Source organism: Pavona decussata, unplaced genomic scaffold (assembly GCF_977016875.1).
Source record: "Pavona decussata unplaced genomic scaffold, jaPavDecu1.1 SCAFFOLD_190, whole genome shotgun sequence".
NCBI classification, from domain to species: Eukaryota; Metazoa; Cnidaria; class Anthozoa; order Scleractinia; family Agariciidae; genus Pavona; species Pavona decussata.
The window spans coordinates 549,231-576,263 of NW_028145599.1; the positions used below are offsets into that span (position 1 = coordinate 549,231).

At 37.5% G+C, this 27,033-nt stretch overlaps 2 protein-coding genes across 13 annotated transcripts; one reads left to right on the forward strand and one right to left on the reverse strand.

The window, feature by feature from the left end:
• Positions 1-275: 275 nt before the first annotated feature.
• LOC146462205 (uncharacterized) lies at positions 276-13,571 on the reverse strand. Of its 12 annotated transcripts, none has more exons than XM_085085936.1 (26): positions 13,423-13,571; positions 13,249-13,316; positions 12,915-12,970; positions 12,746-12,818; positions 12,080-12,135; positions 11,750-11,825; positions 11,563-11,621; positions 11,246-11,321; positions 10,096-10,151; positions 9,764-9,836; positions 9,235-9,287; positions 8,609-8,720; positions 8,139-8,179; positions 7,873-7,963; positions 7,447-7,575; positions 6,115-6,152; positions 5,518-5,551; positions 5,196-5,236; positions 4,274-4,307; positions 3,390-3,430; positions 2,672-2,705; positions 2,398-2,438; positions 1,713-1,899; positions 1,078-1,109; positions 646-733; positions 278-536 (listed from the first exon to the last, which is right to left on the reverse strand). In XM_085085936.1, the coding sequence occupies exons 1-26, from the start codon at positions 13,439-13,441 to the stop codon at positions 444-446; spliced, it is 1,701 nt and encodes a 566-aa protein (XP_084942062.1). In that variant the 5' UTR covers positions 13,442-13,571; the 3' UTR covers positions 278-443. The 12 variants fall into 12 exon arrangements, with proteins under 12 accessions (XP_084942071.1, XP_084942066.1, XP_084942070.1 ...); XM_085085935.1 differs by having other exon boundaries at positions 280-536; positions 9,235-9,299; XM_085085940.1 differs by lacking the exons at positions 2,672-2,705; positions 3,390-3,430 and having other exon boundaries at positions 277-536; positions 9,235-9,299.
• A 2,942-nt stretch (positions 13,572-16,513) lies between these two features.
• On the forward strand, positions 16,514-20,363 carry LOC146462206 (uncharacterized). Its single transcript, XM_085085819.1, has 4 exons — positions 16,514-16,629; positions 17,903-18,239; positions 18,493-18,597; positions 19,007-20,363. Exons 1-4 carry the CDS (start codon positions 16,539-16,541, stop codon positions 20,157-20,159), a joined length of 1,686 nt encoding a protein of 561 aa, XP_084941945.1. The 5' UTR covers positions 16,514-16,538; the 3' UTR covers positions 20,160-20,363.
• Positions 20,364-27,033: the final 6,670 nt, after the last annotated feature.

Sequence of the window (27,033 nt, forward strand, 5' to 3'; positions counted from 1 at the left end):
CTGAAATGCATTTAACTTAAAATGCTAACTTAAAAGTTTAATGCATTATAGATAACAATTATGTTACTGAGATGATCCTCCCAGTTCGAGCGCCAATTCATGGCAATTCAGTGTGAAATATGGCAGAATGGCATGTATTTCCCTGATCTTTTTTGGATATTTAATAGCCAAGTTCGTAAACTGGAGGCAGAAAGATAGCACTCAAAACCAATCTTGACAAAAAGAAGAAAACCTTGAAGATTAACATCTTTTTTTTCGTTCTTTTTCCTTTTTTATTTATCTTCAGTGCTCATAAGTTCACAGTTTCCATCAATCTCCGTGCATCATCCACAGAAAATGTCTTCTGCTCTTTTCCAAGGAGCGTGACCAAGACGTTTCAAAAGTTTAATTATTAACTACCCCCCCCCCCCCCCCCACTTCCGCATAACGACGTTGCAGCAGGATTATGACATAAGGCGGTCTGCAAGACGACTGAAAAAACGCCTCACTCTTCGGATGCTCCCGATTACTCCGCCATAATACCGAAGATTGGAATTCTGAAAAAAAAAAAAAAAAAAACAACTCATAAAAGAAAATTAATTTAGGTACTTGATGACCCCGTAATAAACAACGGCCATCCAGCAATTTTAGAATGAAGCTACCCACCTCTTCTTTAAGAAAACTATTCTCTTGAGAGAGCAACTCTCTTTCGTTTTTCAACATTTCCAGCTCCTCTTTCAGTTTTTTGTTGTTTCTATGAATTACAATGCAAAATAATAAAAATTAATTTTATACCCCAAGAAGGAAAAGTCAATGCGAAAAGGCACAAATTAACAATTTCTCGAAAATATAGCTTTTGCAGTAAATGAACTGCCTTAAATAATTTGTCCCATTCTGAGCCCCCATTTTTATTTCCTATTAATTTTCAACCGGAACTGTAGTCGCATATCATCAAACTTATAATTTTGAAAGAATTTCTCTTATAAGAAAAAAATACTGCTTTGCCTGTTAACCAAAACCAGTGGCACCAAGGCATCATCGTCTTACTGGACACTAAAATTATGTGTCATTAACGAACGACAACTGAGGTCCACTTACTTTTCCAGTTCATCACGTGCTTCTTTCTCGGTCTGATCAATGAAAGAAACGATAAACGATTAATTTTTCGACGAAAAATTAAGAAAATGTTTTGTATGTGGAAAACGCTGAAACTTATACCGGGAGGACAGACAGACTGACTAAAGATGACAAAGTGGGATGGAGAGAACAATTTACGAACATTGTTAGACTTTTGAACATCAATTCAACCTTGACGAGTCAAGGAGGAAATGCTGATAACAAAAACCACTAAATCCAACATTGAACAGGGATGGGGGCCTGGACCTACCAACGATATACGACACTATACGATGGTCACGTGATAGATGATCACGTGACCGATTAACAAGATCAAACTACTGAAGAAGACGTTGAGATAACTTTGAAATATTTCGTTCCCAAAACTATTTGCTCTGAGTCGGCAATTTTCTTTTATCATCATCATGTTTCCAGGGCAGGAAAATAATCTTTTCAGGAGATGGTAAGGATTCTTTAATGCAAAGAAATTTAATGTAACTGTCTTGACTGGTAGCTTGGAAATGGCTCATGGCTGCGAACTCAGTATAAACACCACTGCGATTTGCGCCATTTCATTATAAAGTTATAAAGCTAACTGCTCAAGTTGTCATCGTTACCTCAATAATCTTGTCTTTTCTGTAGCATTTGTTTGTCAGCGTCTGCATCCTTTTAGACATAGCAGCCTTCTGTTTTTCAGCCTGTTCGCAAATCGTTTTTTTCTGCCCCTTGATCCTTCTAAATTTATTTCTCCACGAGTCAGACTGCTGTGCGAGGGACTCTTTCACCTGACTAGCTTCGCTCAACCTAAAAAACGGATTATGTAGTTGGAAAGAATGCTCATTTACTATGGTAACGTTAATTCCTTACAGCCCTCAACGCTCTTTAACGCCAAGAAAAAACCCTGTGAGGCTTAAGAGGGTGTTAACCATTTGCCCAAAAACTCCCGGTTTGCTGGAAATAGCAGACCATTAATCACGGTTTGCTGGAAATAGCAGTACATTAATCAACACCCACCAACCAGCTTCACCACAACCGCCTTCTTCGTGTATCCGGATAAACACTGGCCCTTGTTACAAGTATCGCTGTAAAGCCGTTACAGAATAGAAACCTATATTTATTAGCTTACATAAGTTTCTACAATTATGTCCAATGGTAAAAGTGTTAAATGGTAAGAGCTTTTTTACGCATGTCTTGGGCCAAATTGGAACAAGTAAACCGATGGAGTTCACCTCTTACCCACTGAAAACTGTCCAGTGGGTTTGGAATCAATTTAAGAAAGGTTTAAAGATTAATTTTACTTACTTTTCCGTGGCTTTCTCGTAACTGGACTTGTAAAAGGCGGCCTAAATTTTACGAAGGAAAAACGTTTTAAAGCAATGTCCAATACTATCAGCCATGCTACTCGCATACTCCCTCCATCATTAACGTAACAGCACGTGACAACAACAACGTCAACGAATGGCTTTGAATATATAGTTAAAACATATCTCGTGCTATTCATTAACTTGAAGTAACCTCAAACAAAAGTCAATATCATCGGAGCGTTTGCCTCTGTTGCATTACACTGTAAAATTACCTGATCTTCCAACTCATTTATCGTCTCAGTATTTCTGTTGGTGGAAATAGGGCAATGATTTGTTAAAGTATTGTACAGAGTAGACAGAAAGAAAAAATAATGATAAATGTTATTCAGAGGGAGGGGAGGGCAGACTATCAGCTTCAAACGTGCATTTTACGTTCTATCTAGCGTTTCTAGGTCCTCAGGGACTTCACGTGGCATTTGTAATTTAACCTTTCGTGCGCTTTCAAGTTTGCATTCATTATTGTGAATCTATTCCAGCAAGGCTGGTTCAGTTCTCCTCATCTACAGTCAAGCTCATTTCAACCTATCCGAGGAAAACGTTTGTAAGTTCGCCCTTAGTCCTCAACTTTGCTTATTTTCTTTTCACCCATTGCTGTATTTTATTTCATTTAGTAGTCGAACCATCATCATCATCATCATCTCAATAAGATTCGTTTTGTCGTTTGCTGCGTTCGAAGTAACCTCGATTCAAATGTTGTGAACATTAAAAGAAAGTAGTCGGTGTTCACAGAGACCATCCTAGTAACTGCACTGGCCCCCCGGGGGCATTACCAGGCTGTAAAATACTACAATGACCACCGTTAGAATTAAACTGAAAAATGTGACCGGAACTAATTGACACTGAAAACTGAAAACATTCTCACTGAAAACTGTCCAGTGGGTTTGGCATGAATAAAAAAAAAAAAGAGGTTTTAAGATTAATTTTACTCACTTTTTCGTGGCTTTCTCGTAACTGGACTTGTATAAGGCGACCTAAATTTGACGAATGAAAGACGTTTTAAAGCAACGTCCAATACTATCAGCCATGCTACTCGCATATATACTCCCTCCATCATTAACGTAACAGCACGTGACAACAACAACGTCAACGAATGGCTTTGAATATATAGTTAAAACATATCTCGTGTTATTCATACATACATACACATAATTTTTGTTAAGGCAGGTCGGTTTGTGGCAACCCAAAGGCTGGTGTGGACCTGCCAGGAACTAAAAAACTGCTTAAATATATGTACAATTCTAAAGAAAAAGTAAAGAAATTTCAAGAACTTAGAAATATAAAAAATCCGTTTGCTTTGATGTTATCACACAGGCCTCCTTTTCGAATTGAATACCATCTAATGTCTTTGAGGCCTGTCTAAGTTTTTGTTTGAAAAGCTGTAGAGAGGAAGCATCCTTGATGGCTTTAGGCAGCAAATTCCAGACAATGGGCCCTCTGTACCTTGCACTATTCCTACCAAGATCACTGTTACACCGTACATACGGAAAGTCATTAATACGCCTTAGGTTATGATTACTATCAATGTTGCGTTTTGTGAAAAGGGCAGTAAGTTGATCAGGTAAACTATTATGATAATCTCGATACATTATAGAAGCGAGTCTACGTTTGTAAATATAGCCTAATGATTTCCATTTAACTAGGTCAAGAACGTCAGAGTCAGGAGTTTCGCTGGGCAGTTTATGGATTAGTTTGGCTGCTTTCAAGTGTTAATGTTTCATTCATTAAATGTGGATGGTCATTAACTTGAAGTGACCGTAAACAAAAGTCAATATCATCGGAACATTTGCCTCTGTTGCATTACACTGTAAAATTACCTGATCTTCCAACTCATTTATCGTCTTAGTGTTTCTGTTGGTGGAAATAGGGCAATGATTTCTCAATGTATTGTGTAAATCAATTCAAACGTGCACTTTATGATCAATTGTTGCTAGGTCCTCAGGGACTTCACGTGGCTTTTGTAATTTTTAAAGATCAAAATCTTTCGTGCGCTTTCAAGCTTGCCTTCATTATTGTAAATCTATTCAAGTAAGGTTAGTACAGTTCACCTTAATAGTTGGGCGTCTACAGTCAATCTCATTTTAACCTATCCGACGAAAACATTTGCAGCTAAAAATTAATTTCGCCCTTAGTCCTCAACTTTGCTTATTTTCTTTTCACTCATTGCTGTATTTTATTTCATTTCTAGTCGAACCATAATGTTCAAGACTCCCGGGCTGCAAAAATCTACTATACCCACCGCTAAATTATGACATATACAGCTATTTCAATTAACGTTGTCGGTTCAAAGCATGAAGCTAAAAGACAAGACCGAAAGTTTACGTGGGATTTTTATGAATAAATTCATTAAAATCAGTCATGCCTGGAGAAAACAATAGGTTGTAATTAGCAGTACAAAGACCTGCACGTGCAGGGATGATTTTGATGAAATTATTCATAAAAAATAATCCCACAAAACATTGCGGTCTTGTCTTTTAGCTTTATTTTGATCCGACAACGTTAATTGAAATAGCTGTATATAAGGGTATAAAGCTGAAAAATGTGACCGGAACTAATTGTCACTGAGTTGAGTGAAAACGAATTTGAGTTACGCCAAGCAAAACGAGATTCTGGTGCCTTTGAGGGTGTTTTTTTTAATCCCGACTCCCAGCTCTGTCATTGTCTTGCGAGAGTTCCCCTTCAAGGGATTATCCCAAGAAATTAATTTTCTAAAAAGGATGTATGATTACTTTGACTTACTTTGTCGCTGCTTTCTCGTAAGCGTCCTTGTAATAGGCGACCTAAATTTAGAAATAAAATCAGTACTTTTTTTGATGTTATGTTCAAAGGGGTTCATATATTCATATTCATATATTTATATTTACAGCAGAATGTGACAACAACAACAGCGATAATAATATAACAAACTGAGAGCTTTGAATGAGAAATGGCTTGGAAATAAGCATTGTATTTAGTTTAGTGATCAAAGGATATGTTTTGTATTCATCAGTGTGCAAAATATTCTCAAACAAGTCTTCGCGAGTGCAGTATTTGTCTTTGTTGCATTGCAAGGCTAAATTACCTCATTCTCCAAATCATTTGTCCTTTCAGCATCCCTGTAGGTGAATGTAGAGTATAAATGTTCATTAACATACATAGCTTGTTTTGTTAGCAAAACTTTGACAGCGATACGGGGATCATCTCATTACATCAAGATAGACCTTACAAATGGCGAGACGTTGGTAGAGCAATATTTTTTAAGGACATTGAGTAAGCAAACCCCTTGGGTCGGCTGCTTTTCTGATATGGGAGGATAATACCCGAGGCTAGAAGATTGTCCAAAAATTAAACTGTTGCTTCGAAGGCACCTAGGAAATGCTAAGGACAAACTTTTAAGGCGAGGATATTATCATGTGATATACCAGCAAGCCGAAAAACGGTTTATTTATTTTATAACCCTTGGATGAACCTCTAAGATGCCGATACTGTATTTACCAGTTTTTGAAATAATCCATGAAGTAGTGAGATCATAACTTTATGAACAGTAAAGCAACGTATTATTAAACATTAAACAAAAGGTCACTGGGAAACAATCCTGAAAAAATTCTAAGTATTCAATACGGGATTTTATTCTCTTACGTTGTGCTATGTTATCAACGAAGAAACAAAATTAACTTACGTCTCCTTATTCCGCTTGACTCGCATCAGGTATTCCAACTTCAAAAAACATAGAAGAATAACATGTGAGTCCCACTGTCCTTATTCTAGACAATACTATTCTAGTGCAAGTTAATGTTAAGAAATGTTTTTGGCCAAGGAAATGGATGCTAACTTAAAAAGGTCGATCTTTACATAAAAATTTGGTAACAGCTTACTGCAGCTCGTCATTTCTTTTAAATTGATTTGATTTTGTCCCACTAGTGTAAGCAAGGCATTTAGATGCAAATTGTCTATTAAAAAAGGGATAATACTCCCTAGCACGAATGTCACATTCCTTTCTCATAACTGTAATATCCAACTTGGATGATCCAATGCAACAAACTTTACCTTGGAGTTTGATATCTCAGCTCTGAAGAAAGAAAATTAAGCTCGTGGCAGACATTGCTCAGTTTTCTCAAAGAGCGAGTAAATTACGGCAGTCACCCCTAGCACGAATGTCATATTTCCTTCTCAGAACTGTGATATCCAAATCCAGTGCAACTGAGTTTACCTTGGAGTCGGATATCTCAGTTCTTAGGAAAGAGAATTAAGCTCGTGGCTGACATTGAAATTGCTCAGTTCTCTCAAAGCGTGGGTAAATTACGACAATCACTCCTAGCACGAATGTTATATTCCCATCTCAGAACTGTGATATCCAAATCCAGTGCAACTAAGTTTACCTTGGAGTCGGATATCTCAGTTCTTAGGAAAGAGAATTAAGCTCGTGGCTGACGTTGAAATTGCTCAGTTCTCTCAAGGTGTGGGTAAATTACGACAATCACTCCTAGCACGAATGTTATATTCCCATCTCAGAACTGTGATATCCAAATCCAGTGCAACTAAGTTTACCTTGGAGTCGGATATCTCAGCTCTGAGGAAAGAGAATAAACAGAAATCTAATATATGACCGTCTGATTCGTTTTTTCGGATGCTCTACCACTGAGCTACAGGAGCTAAGGCCATTAAACTAGGTTCATATGACAAACATCCTGTATACTAGTAGGATGCGTGAAAGAAATGTGATGTTATATTTTAAGCCTGGCCGTGAATAAATGTTACATATGTTTTTTTTAGTCATGTGTATTTTTTAGTCAGTGACACGGGACTTTCTGAATCCGATTTTTATTTTAAATTTCATGTTTTTGTGTTTTTTTTTATTGTTAACTTCAATAAGGCCACTTTTTTAAAATAAGTCCTTTGTTGGCAATGATGTTTTAGGGACAGATGTTGGCATGCATTTCAGATTTCATGTCACAACAGAGCTGGATGGTGGTTAATCAAGTGCAAGGTAAACCGATAAAGGTTGACTCACCTTCTTACACTCCGCCTTATGAACAGCAATTTCGTCGTTTGCTTCTAGCTTTTCCTTCCACAGAATGGAGACGTCCGACTCCAAGGTGGTAATGTGGTTGTCGGCTTTACACAAATCGTCTTCTTTTGCCTAGAAAGAAAGAACTTGATTGGTTCCTTTCGAAGAATAAAGACTTTTTTAAATAGAATATCAAGTTGTGCTCCGTTTGTTTTAATTACAAAGACAACATTTCGGGAATCATCAAATATTATTTTCAACATCCATTTTTAGTTAAACAGGCGCTGTTCAAATTATTTTCAATCCTTTGTAGTTTTGTCAGAGAATGGTAGGCACGCATAGTTATTGTTCATTTGCATCTGACAAGCCAAAGATTAAGACATGCTTATTTCATAAGCTTAATTTAATGCAACCATCAAAGCCGTTTACCTTCAGGAGTCGGTTAACTTTGCAGCCCTCTTTCTCCATAGATTGTATCATTGCATTCAACGCCTGTTTCTCCTCATTCGTTTTTTTGCACCTATATACAGGACGAAAATGAAAAAAAAACAAAAAACATCTAAACATTGAACGTCTAAACATTTTACAGGAAATGTACAAAATGTACCGAATTATCCACAGACATACATGAACCAAACCTCACAAAGAGCAATAAAGTCTCACTAAAACAAAAGATAAAAGTGAATGTGTATTACGTGTCCTCGGCCACGCCTCTCTCTTTAGTCAGCTTCTTGATCTGCAAAAAAAAAAAAAAAATGGGAAAACGTTATCTTGCAGGCGGTTTTAAATGGTGTAACGTTTTTGCATTACATTGATCCATAGACTCGTAGACTAACGCATAACATGACTGAAGCAACCTTGTTTGAATGAGAGACTACTTTCAAGAAAATTGTTTAATGTTTTGATTTCGCAATTAGCTTAGGAACAATATTGTAATTTTCGGCAGCAACCTTCATATAGTGCATAAAAGCACAAGAGCAGTTTTTATTCTGGCATATAATATATTTCTATTCCCAAGATTTAATGAAGCACACATTTCTAGAACCTCGTGAAATAAGAAGAAGTGTAAGACTGTAAACGATAATTTCTCGTAGAATCGGCATAAATCATAGTTTACCTTTTTATTAAGGGAAATATAAATTATCTTATTGCTTTCACTTCATACCGTCTTTTGCTGATGCTTGTCTTTCATCTCTAAATCCCGAATTTTGTTTGACTGTTTTTTCAATTTTAATGCAAAAGCTTCTTTTTCTTTTTCCAGTGTATTTTTCCATTGTCTGTGGATAAACATAAATATATCAGGTCGTATATACCATCTTTTTCACTAGACCAATGAAATTCATAGGGCTCAGTTGAAATAGAGATCACTTTGAAAATAATACTTGTTTCTGATAGGCAGCAAGTTAAAGAGTAATTAGAAATTATCAATGTGCAAAAAAAAGAAGAAAATAATGTTTAAGTCCTCTGGTGATATATTTCTGCACTATGTTGCCAATCAGATCAGTATTTTTGCTAGTCGCATTTGAGAACTTGAATTGCAAGACAATAGATAAAAGGTTAATTTTGGGTGTTTGGAGAAAATGGTAATCAAGCAATAGATGGAGCACGGGGTGGGGGGGGGGGGGGGGGGGAGGATCTCAGGTATATTAGAGACAGGAATGCGAGACTGACATGGAATTATTAGACCCAGAAAAAGTCATCTTAGGCTAGACCCTGACTAAGAATGTCCAACGGCGCAGAAAGTAACCCCCAAAAGTCCCGTTTGACATAAAAATGAGAACCCTTACTTACGTCAACAGTTCTTGAAGAGTTTTGATTTTGTTTTCTTGCTGCTTTGCTACAGCCTCGTAGGAATTCTGATATGGATAGTAACACAAGTTGAACATACTTTTAAACAAAAAAAGAGAAATCAAGAAGCATACATACAACCTAAAAATACATTGTAAAAAGGCGAGTGTACTACGAGAAAAAACCTTATTCAATTGCGTTTCTTTGTGATTACCCTGTCTAGACCGGGGACGACTTTTGCCCCACCGATTTACTTGTTACAATTTATCAAATATTTTAGCAAACGCCAATTTATCTGGAACAATTTGATGTGGCAGGTCACTATGTACTGAATTTGATTTTTCCAAGGCAATCAATTATTAATAGGCAGGTGTCGTAGAAAAATGAAATATAATTATTGTAACTTTAATGTTCTTAGCTCAATTTAGTATTCTTGATTTCGATGGCGGAACCAAGTAGGAGAAGGTAAAGGAAACGTGGATCGATAGTGGAAGTATATAATGTAGAGTCTGTCACATTCATAATGTTATACCTGAGATGAAACTTGCCCAGCAACAGAAACGTCAGCCTGAGTTTGAGTTGCTCTGGTTATCCAGCGTGGCCGTCTGCGGGAAAATAAAGGAAAATGTTGGCTAGTTCCGCCTCCCAACTCCTATGAAGGTAAAACAGGACTGAATAGTATTTGACACGGGTTATGCATCTTTCGTTTCCAGCATTGCATAATGCCCTATCCTCCCCTCCCCTCTCTCGGTGGACATTGGCATTTTTTGAAATCAAGCGGACAAATACCCCACTGTGACGGTCATGACGGATGATGGCAGTGAAAAAAAAACATCAATTTCTTCGCATCTTGACTTAACTTACACTGGAAGCGGTTGCATCCCTGTATACATTCCATTTGCGTGAGACAAAGCTATGAACTGCAAAAAGATATATAGAGAAAGATAGTAAATATGAAACTTATCCATCTCTCAACTTTCACTAATTCCGTTTTTAACAAAATCAATATAACAACAACAACAGTTTATTCAGTTTTCCCATATGTATACATGGCATTACCGACTTAATAGAGCTATATAATATAAAATTATAGTTTGTATTTGAATAATTAAATTAACATTGATTGTCGTATTTACATTGAGTCACAAATATAAGCAGCGATTGTCCTACAGACAAAAGGATCAACGTTGTTAAAAAGAAACAAAATTTTTGAATTATTGTCTAGATCATTAAAATATTGATATCTAACATTTATTTTATTGAAAAATGTTTTGCGTATGTCATTATGAGTCATCATCATTATAATGATGACAAGAAAATAAAAAAATGTAGCTCGTCTTCAATCTCATTTAAATAGCAAAGAGAGCAGATTCTTAGATTTTCAGTTGTCTTGTTGTGCCTTCCAGTTTCTATTCGTAAATTGTGATTTCCAAGGAGAAATTTATTGACTTGTCTCTTGTGGAGTGTATTTTTTATTGGATCTAAAAAGTCAGTTTTGTGACAATCTTTTTTGAAGGTAGAGTAGAATTTCAGTTTTTTATTTAATTTCAATAAATTAAGTTGATGGTTGATTGAGGTTTTAGTAACAGTTAATCGAATATGTGTTTTAATGTTATTGAAATCCCTAACGTTTAAATTTGAAATGTTTAAATTTGAAGAATTGCATAATGAATTAACTATTTGCATTAGGCTCAGTTAATTCGACAGTGCTGCTTCTGGCGCGCTTCTAAAAAAATATGTGCGAGACTTTTTTCAGTTACATAATTCATTTGTTTTAACAAAAACGAAAACCCAGAAAGAACGTACATACAGTAAATAAACTAATTTTTATTTCAGTTCTCAAACTTAAGTTCAGTTACGTTAGTTTGTGATTAAGCTCACTAGGAGTCGACAAAAGTATTTACGGATTTTTTTAATGTTATATATATTATTTGATAACTTTACACGTGCAATATTTCCTTGATAGATAGCGGAAGTATATAGTGTACAGTCTGTCATATTCATAATGTTATACCTGAGATGAAACTGGCTGCCCAACAATAGAAACACCAGCCTGAGTTTGAATTCCGCTGTTCACCCAGCATGGCTGCCTGGGGGAATATAAAAGAAAATGTTGGATAGTTCTAACCAGACATTTTAAACAGGATGAAAAGTATTTGACAACTTATGCATAAGACATTTCCAGCATTGCTTAAAGCCCTCCCCTCCCCCTTACCCCCATCTGTGCAGCCGCAGACATTGAGAATTTTTTAAATCAAGCAGGTAAATGCCCCTCTTTTGGGGCCGATGGACAGTTCAAATGACCTAAGGTACAGTGAAACTGTAACTTACATTGTACATAACGGTTGCATTCCTGTATAAGCTCCATTTGCGTGAGACGAAGCTTGGAACTGAAAAAAAAAAAACAACAACAAATAGAGAAATAGAGGAAGTATGAAATGTATTCGTCTCTCAACTTTCACTTGCCTAGACAGCGGAAGTATGTAATGTAGAGCCTGTCATATTCATAGTGTTATACCTGAGATGAAATTGGCTGCCCAACAACAGAAACACCAGCCTGAGTATGAATTCCGCTGTTCACCCAGCATGGCTGCCTACGGGAAAATAAAGGAAAATGTTGGAGAGTTCCATCTCACAAAAAAGTAGTCTTTGATTTCTTTCCCATCAGTCATTTCCAGCATTATACAACGTCCTTCCACCGCTTCCCCTTGGGCTCACGGGCGCACATTGGAATATTGTGGAAACAAACAGAGGAATGCCCCTCTGTGGGGGCTGATGGACAGTTCAAATGGCCTGAGGTGCAGTGACAGAAAGAAACTCAATTTCTTCGTTTCTGGGCTTAACTTACATTGTAAGTGGTTGCATTCCTGTATAAACTCCATTTGCGTCAACAGAAGCTTGGAACTGAAAACAAATAGAGAAAGATACTAAACATGAAAGTCATTCATCTCTCCACTTTCACCAATTCCTCGTTTAACAAAATAAATATAATTTGATGGTGCTGCTTCTGGCGCGCTTCTAAACAAAAATATTTGCACGGCTGTTTTCAGTTACATAATTCATCTACTAAAAACAAAAACATTAAAAAAAAAACCCAAAAAGGGGACATGCAACGTAGAGAACAAATAAAGGCTGGTTTCCATATGATCGCAGATCGCAGATCGCAATAAGGTCTGCGATCGTCTGCGATCATATGTAAACCAGCCTTTAGATAAAACATGGTTCTATCTTCTGTGATCGTCTGCGATCGCGATCGCAGGATCGCAGACGATCGCAGAAGTAGTTTCCATATGATCGCAGACGATCGCAGACCTTATTGCGATCTGCGATCTGCGATCCGCGATCATATGGAAACCAGCCTTAAATAAGTAAATAAATAAACGAGTGTACTAAGCAATGCGAGACAGATTCTCAATTTTCAATTGCGTTACGTTGTGATTACAGTTCATCTGAGTCGTGAACAGTATTTGCACATTTTAATAACGTAGAACATTTTATATTCATAATGTTATACCTGAGAAGAAACTTGCCCAACAACTGAAATACCAGCCTGAGTTTGAATTCCGCTGTTCACCCAGCATGGCTGCCTACGGAAAAATAAAGGAAAACGTTGGTTAGTTTCATCTCACAACTCTTAAGAAAGTAACCAGAAAAAGTGTTCTTCGCTTCTGGACTTAACTTACATTGTAGGCGGTTGCATTCCTGTGTAAGCTCCATTTGCGTGAGACGAAGCTTGGAACTGGAAAAATAGACAGAGACCAAATATGAAACTTATTCACCTGACATTTTTCATTCGCGACATTTTTCCGAGTTATATGATTAATTTGTTTTCGTACCACGATGCATTCCAGGTAGAAAGCATTTTCGTTGGTTGAAGTATTTAATCGTTAGCATCAGAAAACGAGATAAATAAAAATAGTAACAATTAAGAAGAAAAGTAACTTGATCGATTGTAAAGTAAAACGACAAGCGGTGGTTGTTAGACGAAAGAATTAAGGGTCGACATTTGTGACTTACTACAAATGGCGGACTGATCTCGCCTGGTTCAACATCATTTTCAATTTCACTGAGCTCTATCTGCGAAGCTGTGGAGAAAAAATCATGCGCTCATAATGCTCACTCAAGATATAAAGCTGTAAAAACACTTACGAAAACAAGGACAATCACGAAAAAGCGCTAAATTTAACTTACAATCGCTATTAGCAGCCATAGTGAATATAAAAATGTTGAATATATTTAAGTAATCTTCGTAAATAATCGAAAATCAACACTCGAAATGAAAACACAACCGATTCGTTTAAAACGCAGTCTGATTCTGAGCTGAAGAATTACAATTATGACGTAACAAGGCAAAGTATATTCGAAGCACGCGCGTCATTCCCACGTTTATCGAACATCAAAAGTCGAGAAATTCTCGCTGTTTTTTTTCCTTTTTATATGAATTTCTGCAAATATCTATGACACCATTTTTTATCCTTACCTCTGCTGAGAAATTTTCAACCTTTTACTGTAAATATACGAAAACGTCAAAAGTTTTCCAATGAGTAATCATCTAGGAAGGAACTAAAAAATAATAAGCTTAAACCGAGAAGTTTTGGTAAAAAAATAATTATTGCAAGACAAACGTAAATGGGGTGAATATCAAACGTACCAATGACTGAACATACGGAATGATTAAAATATTTTAGGCTTTTATGTCATTAGCAAAGTTTGTTATTCAAGATCATGATTATTGAAAAAGATTTATTTAACTCAGAGCACAAGCTTATATTTTACTGAATTTCTAACTTACTGTAGGATTGAAACAACTAACTTATTTTGCAGCGCTGCAAAACGATGTTTGTACTGAAAGCTTCCTTCACAAGCAGGACTCAAGAACTTTCTTCCAAGAACTGAAGTTTATCCCACAGTCAACAGAAGAAGCCGTGTGGTTATTCCCGTACTGGTTAAACTTTAAAAGCACGACCGTTCTCTATAGCTTGGTTGAGATAGCGCCATTGATAAATTAACTTTTGAAGAAGTAGTGATTTGCGTGGAGCGCTGAGAATGTTATAAAAAGTTCAGAAGTTTTGGGTCTAGTGACCTTTTATCAATGAGCTCTGTTGTCGACTTTTCAATAGTTTTTAATGACTAAAAACAGCAAAATAAATTTCGCGGCTCGGCGTGTGGAGTTGACGCAACGTGAATTCCGAGTGAATTCTCGCCAAAATATCAGAAGCCGAGATGCAGCCGATGGGCCGGGGGAACGCTTACCTTTCTATTTAGTTGTTGTTTAGGGAGTCAGACCTTTTCAAATGAAAAAAAAACTTTGAAATGTTAATTGAACTTCTTTGTTTGTTTGTTTGTTTGTTTTGTTGATTTAGGGGTTAGCGCGAGAGCAGTCTTGTAAACTCCAGCTGCTTCGGTCACTCACAATTAAAGCGAACTGGGAATGCAAATACAAATTTTCTTTCTGTGCTTTTGAAAGAGCAAACTGGTTCCAGGGATTTTTTTTTTCTGTTCCAATAAGATTGAACAGCTTATGTGACCGTCTCAGCTTGTAATGTCAACGCAGGTGAGAACGTGTTGAATCAAACTCGTTTTAAGACTTTTAAGACACGGATGTAATAATTTCCGTTAACTCGTTCGGAACAAGCAGAGTACGTGAATACTAAACGTTGGAAAGTTTCAATTTTTGCAATCAGAATTTGAGCTGTTTTGCACCTGACCTGTCTCACCACGTGAAGCAATAGCTGAAATCACAGTCAAACCACGACAGCCGAGTCACATATGCAGATCGAAGAGAAAATAAACATCAGCGTCAAAGGACTCTTCCCGGACAATCCATCACTGTTAAATTCAATCTGTCCGGGGATTCCAATGAGAAGTTTAAATGTTATGGATAATTTACAGCAAATCACAGAGGCCCAGTTTGTGTAGCGGAGAATTGATGTCATGCTGTCCTGTGGAGTATGCACTTCGCGCCTGGACACTGGCAGGCCTCAGAGACTGAGCAAGAAGGATCCCACAACACCTTGCCACATTCAATTGCACGTATTTAACGGCGGTGATGATTATTTCCACAATTCAGACATGCAGCCAATGAGCATCACGACAGTCAAGAAATAGCACATAAGGAGCAAAGAAATCATGAAAGGGACGGGAGGGTGCATGGAAATTTGATTTATACCTCTCGGGAAAGGGTTGTTTAAGCCAAAGAGCGCTAGTGCTGTTTTGTTACTTAGCAGTCCCTCCTTTGCTCTGAGAAAGTGGCGGAGGAGAGGGGGTATCCCTTATATTAGGATGGGTGTTGAGATCTTTTGGATATTCTCGTGTGAAGTTGGGTCGTCAATTATTTTTGCCATTTTTGTCTAAAATTGGATTTGGTTTTGCGTATGGTTTACAACTGGATGTGGTTTTTAAGAGAAAAGAGTAAATAAAAGCAAGTAATTATCGTCTCTTTTTACTTTCAGACAAAAAATTCGCTCAAACAAAATCAGGATGCGGCAAAGAGTTTTTCAAGTCAATGCGAATACCATCACCCCAAACGTATTGTTTTAAAAACACTTTAAAAAGTGTCGTTTCTTTTCCTAGAATCAAAACCATTAGCCAGCTACTTTAAAATGCCTTCATTGTCTTGATTCTTTTCATGCTTTCTCAGGACAAAATTCCATCTTCTGCGTTTGTTAGCACAATGAGCAGCTGTGTCTGGCATGCTGTCTAGCACTGCTAACTGTTTCTAATTATCAATAGTTAATCTATCTCTGTCAATAAACGTTCTCTTCTCCGTAGAGGCCTCTCTCGCGCTCGAGCGGAGACAAATAAGGTACTGGAGAGAGTGAAATAACGAGGGGCGCGGGGGACGATGGGAAGAGAGAAGAGGAAAAGGAGAATCCCCTTTTCTCGCTCTTCCCGTCGTCCCCCGCGCCCCCTTTATTTTTTTTCCCATTTCCTTTCTTTTTTTCTGAAGGAGCCTCTCCGGAGGAGAGAGCAATAAACGTCATAAACGGATTTAGTGCTAATTTTTGGAAAAAAGGAAGCACATTTTTGGATTTGTCCGGCTATTTGGCTTACACGCTAAAGTTCATAACAAAATGTTTGGGAGATTTTTTTGCCGTTCTTTACAAATCTTCGAGGAACTCTGTACGACTTTCCAATATTAAAAATAACGAGAGTCTAAAAACCAAAACAAATGACAGGCAGCACGAGTGATCGGGACAGGTGACAGCATCCCGTTATTTGGGTTGCTAAGCAACAATTCTGTCCAAACGTCTTTACCCTTCGATAGTGTAATTTCGTGTCGTAAAAACGTGAAACAGTTATCCAGGATGAAACTATTAGTGAAGATGAGATTCTACGAGACTGTGATGCCATATCTGGTTTGCTTCATGACGGGCATTTGCGAAGGAATTCAGAAAGGTCAGCTCTTTCCTTTTTAAATTATTCTTGTTACAATTTAATGCTGAAGTTGTGAATGACATAGCTAACAGATATTTTTACGCCCAAAACTCGTAATGAATTGATGCACTCCGTAGAATTTATGGCGGACAACCGGCGGACTGATTCTAGATAACAATTAGTGGAGGTGCTTAAGGTCAGCTTCTAATGAAGTGAGGACGCCAAAGAAGGTTAACGTTTTTAACTGTCCGTATAAAGAGGAATAAATCATAAACTGAAACATGTCCGTAATGTTTTGTAATTGTGAATAATAAAATTAAATTCAAGTTTATAATGTCAGTAGCACGGGGACCTTTTCTGTTTCCGCTCACAATTCTCGCCGCACCACACTGTCTAAACGGCAAAAAATGTACGATTCCTAAATTTAACAAACATAGGATCATTTACAGGTATGCACCTGTTTATAATCAATTATTTACGACGTTTTTACCCAAATATTGAATAATTTGTATGGTTACTATGTAGAAGCCAATCAGCTTTTTCATTGAAACATCCACAATCTATCAATCTCAAAATTAATTAAATCAACGAACGTATTCCGCGAGTTTTGTACATGAATTCCCCATTGTTAGTAAAGCGTGCCCAGTCGTTATGTGTGGCACAAGTTCATTGAACTGCATCGGGCTTCCTGCATCAAACTTCCTTTTCGCAGCTCCTTAAGTTGCGCATGTCTGTATGAAATAGAAAATTGATACTTAGAATAGCTAAAAAATAAGACATTTTTAGCTCTTCATTTGGTCCTGCCCGCCTAAGCGTGAATTTTGCTGTTTTTTCATTGTGGATGGGACACGGAATTTTCATGGTATTCTGTCGAATAGTTTTTATACATAAGCGAATAATTCCGTGATCTCCCTCTTTGTTTCCTGGCCGGCTTAAGTGCAATTTCATTGATCAATTTTGTCGAGCTAATCTTCAAAACTGTAAATCTAAACCTTGTCTCACCCACTTATAGTCACTTGGATGCCTCCAACCTCGTTCCCTCGAGGTTCAGAGGTACCTAAGGTTAGAAGTAGCAATCTGTATTTTTTTTCTGTACATGACCTGGCTTCGCTGACACGTTTTTGGGTCTATACAGCGGAACTGTGTATTGTTGCTGCTTTTCCAAATACTAAATAAACTTGCAGCACTAACAAGTAAGACACGAACTATCACTCCATTTTGTAGTCAAAAGAGAGCGACTCAGTTTCTCTCCAGATTTCTCTGTAATTTATTTATGATCCTAACTGATCCACAGAATACTGTCCTCGCGTATTGGAGTTCAATCGCTCAATGGATGGCCGGAGTCTTGTGGGTCACGTATTCAAGAAATTAGAAATCCCGTTCCGAGATGTTTGCGAGGTGAATTGTTTTGTAGAAGCTGACTGCGTCTCGTTCAATGTTGTGACACTGGCAGAGGGGAAGCATAGATGTGAATTGAGCAATTCAGATCACAGAGTACATCCCGAAGACCTTGTGTATGGAGCCGGGATGATCTACACACCAGTGACTGTAAGAGTGACATCTTATAATGTTATACATTCAATGACTGGGGAGCTGAAGAAAATTCCAATAAATGACATCGATCGCAACGAGTTTCGCTAGCGCTTGCTCCTCGTGTGCAAAAGGACATAGTCACACCTTCCATAGCAGAAGTCATATTTTTCTTATAGTTTCGTGCTGGTCGTGGTAAACTGAATACAGTAAATCTGATAGTGTCTGCTAAATTCGACTCTCATCAAGCAATAGTGTCAAAGTCTTAAAGTTTTTAGATCGATCTTTAGATTGTAAACGACCTTGATCGGCTAACTTAACCATTTTTTTTCTAATGTAGAACTTCTGTTCGAGCAATCCCTGCCCTGTTAACAATCGGTGTCAAACAGGCTTCACTTCCAAAGGTTACCGGTGTGTGTGTACAGTTGGATTCACTGGACAGACATGCACAGATGATATGTGATAGCTAACTAACGAGAGCTAATATTCAGCTTTATTCTTTGGATCACCAGCAAGGTCTCGTGGGTTCTCAGGAAAGCAAAGTCACTATTCAGCTTTAACAATTTATATTTAGGAATTCTAAAACTCACCTTATGAATACCTAAAGGATAACAGTGTTGTAATGCAAGTATTATAACGTTTTTAAAATAAAATAGCAGTTTTGACACAGCGTTGTTATACCGGCATTATTTAAATATCTATATTCAGAACGTATAATCTCTCTTTTTTTTCACATTGTCGACACAGTCAGTCAAAGCGTTTGCAAAAGCCGGAATACTCAGGTGGACTACGTATTGAAACATTAATCACAAGTTTCTTAGAAGAGAATTCAAATCTTTTTTAATTGAACACACGTTGATTGTCAGAGTACTGATTCTATTTTTTCCCCGGCAGTAATTCCAGTCATGATCACAACGTCTCCAAAAATACTTTCAGTACAAGAAGGCGAGACCGTAACATTCACATGCAGTGGAACAGGTCAACCTATCCCAATGATCACGTGGAGTAGGACTCATGGAAGGCTCCCTGCCTCAAGAAGTGCCATCAGTGGAGGGAAGCTGACAGTATTGAAAGCCACGAAAGACGACAGTGGTTCTTATGTGTGCAATGCTGCAAACACTGTAACGTCAAACTCTTCGTCTGTCGCGCTGAAAGTGTTTAGATCTCTTGTTCGGATTACCAAACCCACCTCGTTTGTTGCTCTGTATGCTGGTCAAGCGCTGAAACTTTCAGTTTCTGCCTCAAGCGAGTCACAGAAAACGTCGTGGATGTACGATGGAACTACATCACTGCCTCAAGAAGTATTGATCGAAGCACCAGGGATATTACTTATTCCGTTACTGCATAAAGGTCACGTGGGTAACTATTCTTATCTTTCAGGAAATTCTCTCCGTTGGAAGGTGAGTGTTCATGTTAGCGATCCCGAAACCTGCAGCACAGTAAAGCTAAACATCTCTGATGTCAGCAATAACTACGTCATAGATCCTGATGGCAATCAAAGCGAGGCTCCATTTTCAGTTTATTGTAACATGAGTGACAAAGGAAGTGTTGGAGTGACAGTTGTCAGTCATAACAGTGAAAGCCGAACTCATGTTAATGGATTTAATGAAAGAGCATCATACCAACGTGATATCCATTATGTCGGTGCCAGTTTCTCTCAGATTAAAGGACTGATAGAGGCTTCTAAGAGCTGTGAACAGTTTATCAAATACGAGTGCAAGAATTCGAAAATGAAAGTTGGGACAGGAAATCAATACGCTTATTGGGTTTCCCGTGATGGTGTAGAAATGACGTATTGGGGTGGAGCTAGTCTTGGCTGCAAATGCGGAGTCACAAGTATCTGTGCTAAGCCAGGTACTCTCTGTAACTGTGATAAGAATGATAATGTTTGGCGAAAGGACAGCGGCCTACTAACCAACAAATCGCACCTCCCTGTATCTCAGCTGAGATTTGGAGACACCGGTGCTGGCGAGGAAGGATATCACACACTAGGGAAATTTAAGTGCTTTGGAATGAACTAACAAGAAGCATATCAGATGCTGAGAAAATTCTCAAGCTATGGGCTGAAATGAGGAGAAAGATCACACGCTGGAAAAACTGAAATTCTATGGGGAAAACTAAGACGAAAGATATATCGTTATATATGAGAACACTGAGGCTTGAACTATGGAGGATATCAAAAGGAAAACTGAAATACTATTGAGTGAATTACTGGCAAAATAACATCCTGCAAAAATTGCCGATATACTACGGAATGGATTAAATTTGAAACGTTTCCTTGCCATTCATGTATAACCTTGACTTTGAGTCATTTCACGTTGTCTTTCTTCTTCTTCTTCTTCTTCTTCTTCTTCTTCTTCTTCTTCTTCTTCTTCTTCTTCTTCTTCTTCTTCTTCTTCTTCTTCTTCTTCTTCTTCTTCTTCTTAGGATAAAGGCAGTTACAAGGATTCTTTAGGGTTGGCTACTAATCCAGTTTATTCAAAATGTTAGAAAAGGTTGGTGCAGTTGATCGTGGTAGATACAATAGTAATAAAGTTTATCGTTTGTCTCACGATGTAGTCACTTTGAGATGTAGATCGTGTTTCACTAGTACATATGTAGGGTTAAGGAAGCGATCCACATAAGACTTAACCCTAATAACATCAACAGGCATAATGGAATTGAAATTCCTGAAGCGTAGACGCCCAGAATCAAAAATCACAACAACAGGAGAACGGTACAACAGCGGACTTCATCGTGAGACAAACGATAGAAAATAAAACTCGACCGTTTATTTAAATTGAAGAATTTAATTTATGGAAAATAGGTTTTACTCCATAGCTCATTTTTGATTATAGTCAAAATCAATGACAGACATTGCTGCCCAAACTTATTAATAGTTCATGCAACGCTTGTAGTGATTTTCAAGACTTTTTAAATGTAGGGAATGTTTTATTTGTACTATGAACATAGTTTAAGGGCCTTAGCTCCCACGAGTCTCCTGTAGCTCAGTGGTAGAGCATCCGAACTTGTAATCGAAAGGTCTTAGGTTCGACTCCTGATAGGAGCACTCGAATTTTTTACTGAGTATGCCTGTGTCACTTACTGAATAATAAATCATTCTCGTTTTATTTGTTGTTGTTTTTTGTTTGTTTGCTTGTCTGTTTTTTAATACAATGTTTCAAGGGTTTGAAAAATGTCCAAAACAGCTGAACTCAAGCTCTTTCTCGAGCGGCTCAGTGTTATTAGAACATACAATTTTGAGCCCTCCTCCAAGAAAGGCAAAGTCATCACTCCACCCTTCTGTTCCCTCCCCCATGAAAAACCATGGTATTGAGAGACTTTCCCCCCCAAAAATGATCAAGCAAAGCAGGCCGCTAACGCCCGTCTAATTGTTGTTGAATTAGGTTATTTTTTCCTGCATTTAGTCGGGCATACGCCAGGTTATGTTGTATTTCAGTTCATATATTTGGCATATTTCAGTGTACCTGGAAATTCTTCTAAAATGTCACTTTTCCTTTGGCTGTTTGGTTGGTGCCTGTCTGGAGACTGAACAAAATCTGGAGCCAGTTGAATTCGTTTTTCGCATATCCTGGAATTCGTGTCGTAAAAGAGCCCTAAATGTACGTTAATCGCCGGTAAAAGATTGAGGAAAGAGCCTCTTTGAAGCATTTTTTGATCAGGTTTTCCGATCACATACTTCAGCTTCACCTGGCTTCAGCATAGATGCCTATTTGTTTTCTGTCTGTTGAAGTCAGCACACTTTGCATTTGCTCCATCACGGTTTTTCATGATCAATTTCTGTTTTAGCCGGCCGGTATCCTAATTCACTTTTTAGGCATTGAAAGCATGCAGTAGCGCATCTTTGTGTCCTTAATATCTTTTATGTCGACTGAACCTGGTAAAATTTATTCACTCCAAAAAAAGACCCGAAAAGAGAGTCTTTACAGTAGTTAATCTTAAATTCTTATGACTTGTTATATCATTTACAGAATAAATACTATGACTATAATTTCTCTTTTGTTCATATGGCGCAGCGATGCATCAAGTTCCGGCTGATAGCTACTTTTAAGAAAGGGGAAAGAACATTTGAAGTTTTTGATATGGCAGCTAAAAGTGTATTGTCTCGCTACACGTAAGTCTCAATGTTATTTCTCTTCAGTACTTCGTGACCTGCAGAAACCAATATTTGATCACAACAACATCAAGCAATAAAAACTCCTTGGAAATGATTGAAAACGGAGATTTCGATTGCTTTGACATGATTTTTAAGAGGGTTAGTTGGAGTGGAAAAGAATATTTTGTAAAACAACGGCGAGTTGAAACGTGATTTGGCCGTACATTGATTCTAGAGCTAGTGCCCTTCGGTTAGAATCTATTTACGGTGGTTGCATTACTTTATCAACTCAACTTATAAACTTACAATCAACAGCTTTACTTAATTTATACTGATCTTTATATTAACTACAGAAATACGAAGTCCTCATATAGCATATAGCTAATTGAGGCGGACTGTGTAACTTAATAATTATTACACTTTACAAGGATAAAGAAATGAAATAATATTAAAATATCTAAGCTTTGCCGGAGCACTATTTTATCTGTCCATGTTAGCTGCTCACCGCTGACCTATCCAGTCAATAGAATGAAACCAAATATTCATTGAAAAGATTTGTGCTTGATTGTGCTTCATATCAAGTTGCTGTGTGCAAAGGTTGACTTACGTTCTGAACAGAAACGTTAGCACCAGGAAATGTTTCTTATTGTAGCAATGCCCCTCTGATAACAGCAGTTGACTACTGTTCCCCGTCAATTATTAAAAGGAAACCTTGGAAAAACATATCGCCGGAAAGAGTAAAAAATTCTTAGCCACAATCTGAAAACAAAACTAACTAGCTAACTAGATTCTTGTACGTTTGTGAAATGTTTTTATCAATTCAGATCTTTCCTACAATTCATTTTCGGAGAGCAGGCCATTGTCAAGACGTTTTCTGCGATCACTTCTCTGCTGTAGGTACAAAGATCGTTTACGAAGCTTCCCCACGTTGTGGGTGTATTGTGTGGTGAGGGGGAAGTGGAACGAACCGATTATTGACTAGCTAGGGGGTAAATGCTTTAAAACTACATCTTTAGTTCTAGGGGTTTGTTTTGGTAATCAACTGAAACATTAAAATAAATGAAGTCTCTGGTAGATCTAACAGCAAATAATTGATCTGACAAGATATGAGCGTTTCAAATCAGCTAAATGCAGTGAGTGATTTTTCGGGCTTATTGTACCCTTGTCAAGTTTACTATAATATATTCTATGACTACTATTGTGGCGCCTAATAGTCGCAGAGTATGTTATTACCAAAAGGACCGAGGAGGTATACTATAAAGTTGTGGCACAACTCGTGGTTGATTTGGTCATTGCTATATCAATCCAGGGGATGTTCCACTGAATTAAAGCAACTCCCGCGCATAGCTGGAAATTTCAAAAGACAGTCGGAATCATTTTTACTTTGATAAATCTTTTGTTGTGATAGCATGTTAACAATAAGCTAAAATTTGCGGTTATGTTGAACTGAAAACAAATGCAGATGGATTTATGCCGCGAATCATGATTGGACACGTATCAAATAAATATGTATCAGAGATCTTTTTAAAAGTCAGTGTACTTTTCTAAACAAGAACCTCTACATGAAAAAAGTTTATATCCTCCTTATAGTGAACGCATATGGCGTTTTCTTTCGCTAAATCCCATCCCGATTTCTTCCGTCACAAATAGATTGCCGATCAGTCTCCTTTTTCTCCTACCGCGCCGGTTCGATTCAGCGCGCGAAGGAGTCACGAGGCACAAGAAACCCCTGAGTGCCCCCCTCGTTTTTACACAATTTCTCCATTTTCCCTACGTGTAGGAGATAAGGAGAAAAGGATGATGGTTTGTAGTCTACCTGACAAAGGCAGGTCTGAACAATTTGGATAAATCAGGAATGGCGTGTGAATGACCTTGAATGATTGAGGCCAAATGAGTTGTCGTTGTAACCTTGCATTGTTTGCTGGGGGTCTTGTAGGAACAACCGTAATGAATTTCCACCTTTTACAACAATGGAGGAAAATCGTTGGAGCATTTAATTTTGTGCTTGGAGAAGTAAGTGCCATATTAGAATCTACGTGGGAGGTGAATTAATTTCGAAAGGTGATTTATCGCATAACAACTTACAGATTTTGAAATGATAAGGAAGATTTTCGGAACTGCAATTTTTGTTGTTGCATTAGTTACGCTTTTCTGTCCATAGTCTTTGTTAAATAGATCGAACATAAAAGTTTTCTTTTAAGATTTTCCAAGGGAGGGGGGTGTACATGCTCTTGATGAGTACGAGAAGGTATAAGAAAAAAGATCTTTCTTTTTTGGTGTATTGTCCTTGAGGTTCCATGTTTGATTTCTTTTTGTTTTCAGCCGAGGCGATAATCAAGTTTGCTTAGCATTATTCAGCCGCAAAAGTCTCTACGGAGGTGATTGTAAGCCGTATAATTGGAATCAAATTAATAAATTGACCAAAACACACCGATCTCTTATTTTGGATAGCTACTTTTTTTTTTGGCTTAAATTTAAGAAAAAATCCTGAAGCGTGATTACATTTTCGCAGTTTAAAATGTCCAGAGTACGACAGGCGCCAGGCCGCGATTACACACAGGGTCATTTGAATACTTTTTTGTTCCGGGATACGATTACGGATTGAATAAAAATTAAATTAAATTGCTTTATGATTTAAGCGAAGCTATATTTTTCGTTAAATAATACCCCAGACTAAAGAACACGTTTTTATCGACGCTACAATAACTTTACAATTGAATTTTCCTTCAGGCAATAATATTCTCTACTTATTTCTGTCATCTATAATAATAATCAATTTTATTTGGAAACTCGTATTGCACTGAAAGTTTCACCTTCCCGGTCATGGGATTAAGAAACTAGTTTTGAATTTAATTGAAGCATTTAGCTGCATTATGCCCAACACAATGACGCACATTCTTACATGATAAATAAACTCTCCCGGGCTACCGTCTTCGTGTCTGTATTTTCTTTCTCAATACAAGTGTTTTAGATTATCTTTTCATAACACTTGTTCAGTTGTTCTTTTTTGGATGTGTACATGAATCATCCTGGGGGAGACAAGTTAGTTTGGTAGGTTTACAGCGCACTGTTAACATGTCTGCCCAATATCACAAACAACGGAGCGAAAGTGGTGAAATAAGAATATAATTTTTAATTTGTTTGGCAATTAGCTATTCTTTATGTCCACTCAAAGTCATAATAAAAGAAATCTCAAATTCATTTTGAACATTTATCATTCACAACAGGATTTATAACCACGTGGAGAAAAGTCATTATTACGATGTACAATATTGAATCGCACGCCTGCTTAAACCGACAACCCAAATACAGAAAATAGATGGAAACGACAAAATTGAACTTTTTGCATGACTTCGGAGCTTCGCAAATTACGCCAGAACCTATTGAGTAATAGAGCCGGTCAAAAGTGCAAACTTAAAGCAAAAAAAATAGAAGACAGCCAGTTAATTAAATTGAAAATTGGTAAAACGATTACACCAACCACGAATTCGATCAATCAAAATCAGGCGCTTCTGTTGTGTAGCCGTTGTCTAAATTTGACTTTGTCAGTTGCATCTTACGTCAATCTCTACATTCGAATTTTTGCTCTGTCCACACAAAACGAAGAACATTGTTCTTGCTTTTTTAATTTGCGGAAAAAGCGTTCAAATTCAGCGGTCGGGAACGCTATAAGCTTGCTACAAATCCAGCATCTCTGATCTCGCCGGGGCTCTTTGCGTGGGCTGATTTCATGTATGACAAATGCGAAGAGTTCATCGCTGGATGAAAATCGAGGAACTTCATTCTTGTTCTTTACTCAGCTAAATTTAGGATAAAATGAAACCTTCCCTATCACGAATGAGTTTCTTTATTTATTGCTGTAAATTGTTTCTTGTGTTCAAATTAGTTTTCCCCCATCGTGAAAATTAGGACGTTACTCCTATGAATCAGCGTTACTGAAACCACATTTTGACGACAACTGAGATGGATAAACATCAAATTAATAACTAAGATTGGCAGTAAAAAGGCAAACATTACAAACAATTTGGCGTTTAGCCCATAAACAGTTCTGAAGCACATGTTTCTGCCAAGTAACCGTTGTCTAAATTTCAACTTTCTTTGCATCTCACTTCAATTTTACCTTGTCTACACAAAACGTAGAATATCGGCCCTATTCTTTAGTTTGCAGACTAAGCGATCAAACTCCGAAGTTTTATCCCTAATAACAAACGCCATGCTATATATAATGAAACGCTTCCTTTACTACAAACACAACATCTCTCGGACGCGGTGCGTGCGCTCCAATTATCTCTACTGCCTGGGGCTAGCCGCGGTCCATAAATTTGAGAAAAGTTCGATTGGACGAATTGGGACTGCAAATTTAGATTGGCTATTCTTAGAAAAGAGAAAAGAAACCAGTTTGGATGGGTTTCATGCCGTTGAACTTCTTTCTTCTTCTTTTACTCAATTCAAATAAGTTAGAGGAAAGACCCTAAGGAGAAAAAAAACTACACTCTTCTGCTCTCATTGATGAACGGTGCCAGCCTTTCAAGATTTGTTGCAGCGGATTTTTAGTTCGAAATTCTTTTCTATCTCTGGACTTGTAGTGTTAAAATTAGTTTGTACTATTGGTAAAATTAGGACATTATACTAATGGATCAGCATTAAACCACATTTTGACGACAAGGAGATGGATAAACATCAAAGTAATGACAGAGATCGGTAGTAAAAAGCCAAACATTACAAACAGTTTGGCTTTTAGCGTGTAAACAGCTCTGAAGCGCATGCTTTTAAACACGACCCTTTGTTGTCTTAAACGC

Bases quoted from the DNA above. Each gene is read 5' to 3' on its own strand.
- LOC146462205 (XM_085085935.1), bottom strand. The intron at 6,153-7,446 runs GTGAGTCAACCT...TGTTTTTTGAAG, and splicing joins ATAAGGCGGAGTGTAAGAAG to TTGGAATACCTGATGCGAGT. The intron at 1,900-2,397 runs GTAAGTAAAATT...TCCGTTTTTTAG, and splicing joins TACGAGAAAGCCACGGAAAA to GTTGAGCGAAGCTAGTCAGG.
- LOC146462206 (XM_085085819.1), top strand. From the start codon at position 16,539: ATGAAACTATTAGTGAAGATGAGATTCTACGAGACTGTGATGCCATAT. The intron at 18,240-18,492 runs GTTTCGCTAGCG...CTTCTGTTCGAG, and splicing joins AATGACATCGATCGCAACGA to CAATCCCTGCCCTGTTAACA. The intron at 18,598-19,006 runs GTGATAGCTAAC...TGATTGTCAGAG, and splicing joins CAGACATGCACAGATGATAT to TACTGATTCTATTTTTTCCC.